The sequence below is a fragment of the Salmo trutta genome, chromosome 15 (assembly GCF_901001165.1).
Source record: "Salmo trutta chromosome 15, fSalTru1.1, whole genome shotgun sequence".
Classification (NCBI taxonomy): Eukaryota; Metazoa; Chordata; class Actinopteri; order Salmoniformes; family Salmonidae; genus Salmo; species Salmo trutta.
Window position 1 is genome coordinate 37,779,151 of NC_042971.1, and position 4,261 is coordinate 37,783,411.

Below are 4,261 nucleotides of genomic sequence, written 5' to 3' on the forward strand. Positions count from 1 at the left end.
AGACTCAATCAGGGACATGTTGAAAATGTCCGTGAAGACACCTGCCAGTTGGTCATTACAAGATTTTAATTTATTTGTTTGAATCTATAGTGTGTGTACATGCGTACGAGCAAGCAAATGTGTGTGTGTGTGTGTGCGTGTGCGTGTGCGTGTGCGTGTACGTGTACCATTGCGTACCTTCAGTTGACTAGCTCAGCACTAATGATTTAGAGGACAAAAATAGAGGGAGAGGGAGGGTATTGACGAGGATAAAGTAAAACAGAGGGAGGAGGGATAATTGAGCAACAGAGTCAGGGATGACTAACCCGCACCAGAGGAGAGATAGAGAGAGCAGGAGGAGGAGAGGAATAAAATAATAGAGATATATGAGTGTGTTAAAGGTAAGCGGAAGTTAATGTTACATATTAGCAGTGTTTTACTGAAGAGCTCAATGGTACGGGGACGAAAGTAGGAGAAGAAACAGGCTGGTATATTTTAAAGTGACAAACAAAGGACAATACATTTATATCACCAGAAAACCAGGTAAGATATTATATTTATACTTTAAACCTAACACATAATACTGTACATACTCTGCTGTAAACATTGCTTTGTACACACATTAAATATACATAACGTGAATTATTAAAACAAAGTGAAAATATCAACACCATCCCCACAAACATAGAGGATGATGAATAAATATTTTCCTTACTGCTATAATAAAACATTTCAAATGGTATAAATACCCAATTTCCACACATTCTTGATTTTACAAAATGGTTAATATGTTCAATACACATAATTTGAAGCGATGATAATAAAATGTTGCAAAACAATTGCAGTAGTAGCGCCTGCAGTTGCTTGTATTGGGTTTCCGTTCTGCATATCTGTCTGAATGAATGGGTATTAATTATTTACAGCGCCAGCGAAGGTCATAGGAGGTCCATCGGGACCAAAACCGTTTTAGCTGCACCTTCCCATGAAATACACACCCTCCCCTGCACCAAGAGGTAATGTGCTCCTTTAAATGTTCCAATCCACTTGTTATTAGAAAGAGATACATGTGAAGGCTTCTGGAATAACTAAACCAAGTTTCAACCAATTATCTTCCACTGGAAGGCCATGAGAGAGTTCTGTGTGATAAACACTCCCAACATGGAAGATAAACATGAGGAAGGTAAACATTGAGCACATAAACAACATTTTCCAACTAATTTAGCATTCATTTACTTGCATCCTCTAAAGAAAACAAACAAACATACAAATACACAAACACACACACACACACTGTGCACAACAACACACAAGAAGAACCCACTGTCATTGGTCCCATTTCCATTCTTGATACTTAGCATAAAATTTCAAAATATGTCACATTCTTGGACAGTGGATCAATCTACTCCAAAATATGGGCTTGAGTGTACTCATGGTCAAAGTGGATCAGAAATGCAGTATGGATGAATGGAGAGTTTCCGGAAGAGTGTGTTACTGATTGAAGAGCCAGTAGACCGAGAATTGTCCATAATCAGCTAAAAACATTCCTAGTGAGTATTTACAAACTAAAGCACTTATTTTCTCCCTTATGCAGAGAACATTCCTTCCCTCAAACTATCTGCAAACCTGCAGTGTACAGTTTAGAAGACAACCACACCTGAGAGAGAGCAAATGACAGGAACACTAGACAAGCAGAAGAATTTGCCCCAAGGAAGGCTTGATGAAAAAGGAACATGAGACCCTGCAGAAGAGAGAAAAACAACCACAGTCAACCATGAGTATAAGCCAAGCCTCCAACACCACAGAGAGCACATCTGTGACAGAGACCCTCTCTTCCTTCACCCCATCCCCACCGCTCTCCCTCTCCCCCTGCAGTATTGACGAGTCCTACAAGTACATCTTCCTCCCTCTCTGCTACTCCCTCACCTTCTTCTTCAGCCTGACGCTTAACTCCGTTGTCCTGGTGCGCTCCTGCCGTCGCTATGGTGGCTGTCGCCACGGCAATGCTCACCGCCGCTGGACCACGTCTCTGATCTACATGGTGAACCTGGCAACCACGGACCTGATGTACGGCCTGTCCCTGCCCTTCCTGGTGGCCAGCTACATGCTGCGAGACCGCTGGGTGTTTGGGGACTTCATGTGTCGCCTGGTGCGTTTCCTGTTCTACTTCAATCTCTACTGTTCCATCTTCTTCCTCACCTGTATCTCCGTCCACCGCTATCTGGGCATTTGCCACCCCATGAGGACCATCACCCTGGAGAGCAAGGGGGCTGTGAGGGGAACCTGCGCCTTGGTGTGGGTGGTGGTGTTTGTGCTTACTTGTCCCATCTTTAGGTTTGCCCAGACGGGGTATGTGGTGAGAGGAGGAGGTGGTGGAGGGAGGGCAGGAGAGCGGGGGAATGGATCTGAGGAGGAGGGGGGTGGAGATGTAGTCGGTGGTGGGCCGAAGGTGTTTGTGAACTGTTGGGATGATGCTATTGATAATGAGTTTGCAGAATACGTCCCATACGGCCTCGTCCTGCACCTACTGGGGTTCTTCATCCCATTCACCATTATCGCATGGTGCTACTCCCAGGTAGTCAGGACCATCTTTAGGACCCTGCATTCCCCATCCAGCTCCCAGGTGGGGGGAGACGAGGAGGGAGGTGGTGGGGGGTCAGAAGGGCGCAGGGAGAGGACGTCCATCTCCATCTCCAGCTCACAGCACTCCCATTACATCCGCAGGCGCCGCAAGTCCATCAAAACCATCATCACCATCACTCTCCTGTTCGCACTCTGCTTCCTCCCCTTCCATGTTACCCGGACACTATTCCTGCTCCTCAGGAGGGGTCAGATGGGAGGATGCAATGCCATGAAGACAATCTCTATCTGCTACAAGGTCACTAGGCCACTGGCCTCCTGTAATGCCTGGCTGAACGCTCTCCTGTACTTCCTCACTGGTGACAAGAGTGTCCCCTGCTGTGACACGGCCAGTCGGCATGACCACCACCGCAACCCCTCTCTCTGGCCACTGAGGATCCTGAGGAAAGACAGAGTGGGAGAGAAGGAGGAGGTGAAGAGAGAAAAGAAGACGGAAAAGGTGAAGGAGGGGGAGATTCGTCGGGACAATGAGTCAAAGTCTTCTGGGATTGTCTTTTAGGAGATTTTACGTTTAGAACAAATATGGAATCGTTTAAGTGTACATTTGTGTGTGTGTGTGTGTGTGTGTGTATTTTTTGGGGGACATTTCAATTTGGGACACCTAGTAGTTATGCACTTTATTTCATTTGGACTTGTTACATTTGTTACTTTCTCAGTCGGCATGTTGACATTAAATGCAGGTCAAGTTATCATCGTGAACAGTGTGGTCTATTTCTTGTTCGTGTTTAACTTTATTTGTGTGATCACCGGCCAACAAAGACTGGTTATTGCAGAGAGTGTCCTGTGATAATTAGCCAATCTATAAGAGGGGTAGAAGGTTAATGATCCTCCCTTTTATCTGGTCCTCTAACACTGCACATTGCTTAATCTGACACCCTCACACATCTTTAAACTCTGTATTAATTTACAAAACATGTCTGTCCCTCTCAATCACTCACACATTATTGGGAAGGCGCACACACACACAACCTCCATTCATACATTTCCCAGTCATAAGCGTCCCTCCACCCCTCTCTCCAGGCCAGAGGACAGCTGGTGTAGAAAATGTGATGTTGCAACAACGCAGGCTGGGACAGTAAGCAGCTCTGCCCCTGCTTATCAGCAGCCAGTGACCCACGAAGCCTGGACCACAAATATTATTGCTGACTGCTGTTCCCTCTCCTGCCTCTGTTAATGGAAAAGCGTGTGAAAAAGCTGTAGGCATAGGACCAGTAGCAGCAGCCAGCACAAATAGTACAGTCAGAACACTCTAAATATGTTGAGGAACCATGGAGGAATTCTCAATAGTCCAATTCAACAGAGTAATTGTTATAGAAGGACAACTGCGCAGTCACTGATTTAAGCTGTTATAAAGTCAACTTTGATGTACTATTGTAATCCAGTACAGGGTTCGAATTACAGCTGGGCTAGGGGACTGGGCACCCCATAACAAACCATTGTCTTTCAACCTAATAGGCATACCACCCCTAGGGGCCCAACCAGCCTCATATTCACCCTAAAACCTTAACTTATTCCCAACCCGTATCCAATGCTATTAAAATCTGTTAAAAAGTGATGCAGTCAGGCAAGGTGATCGTTCGTCTCTCCAGCCTTGTTGGAGTGAATCTCCTTCATGCAATATTATATCTAACCAGGGTGAGGCGCT

General features: G+C 45.5%; 1 protein-coding gene across 2 annotated transcripts; it reads left to right on the top strand.

Annotated features, from left to right (window-relative positions):
* Positions 1–295: 295 nt before the first annotated feature.
* LOC115148939 (P2Y purinoceptor 3) lies at positions 296–3,305 on the top strand. 2 transcript variants are annotated; one of them, XM_029691276.1, is made up of 4 exons: positions 296–522; positions 903–992; positions 1,102–1,159; positions 1,571–3,305. In XM_029691276.1, the coding sequence occupies exon 4, from the start codon at positions 1,697–1,699 to the stop codon at positions 3,113–3,115; it is 1,419 nt and encodes a 472-aa protein (XP_029547136.1). In that variant the 5' UTR covers positions 296–522; positions 903–992; positions 1,102–1,159; positions 1,571–1,696; the 3' UTR covers positions 3,116–3,305. The 2 variants fall into 2 exon arrangements, with proteins under 2 accessions (XP_029547136.1, XP_029547135.1); XM_029691275.1 differs by lacking the exon at positions 1,102–1,159.
* The last annotated feature ends 956 nt before the right edge of the window (positions 3,306–4,261 follow it).

Excerpts from the sequence above, each read along its gene's own strand:
- LOC115148939 (XM_029691276.1), top strand. The coding sequence starts at position 1,697 with ATGAAAAAGGAACATGAGACCCTGCAGAAGAGAGAAAAACAACCACAG.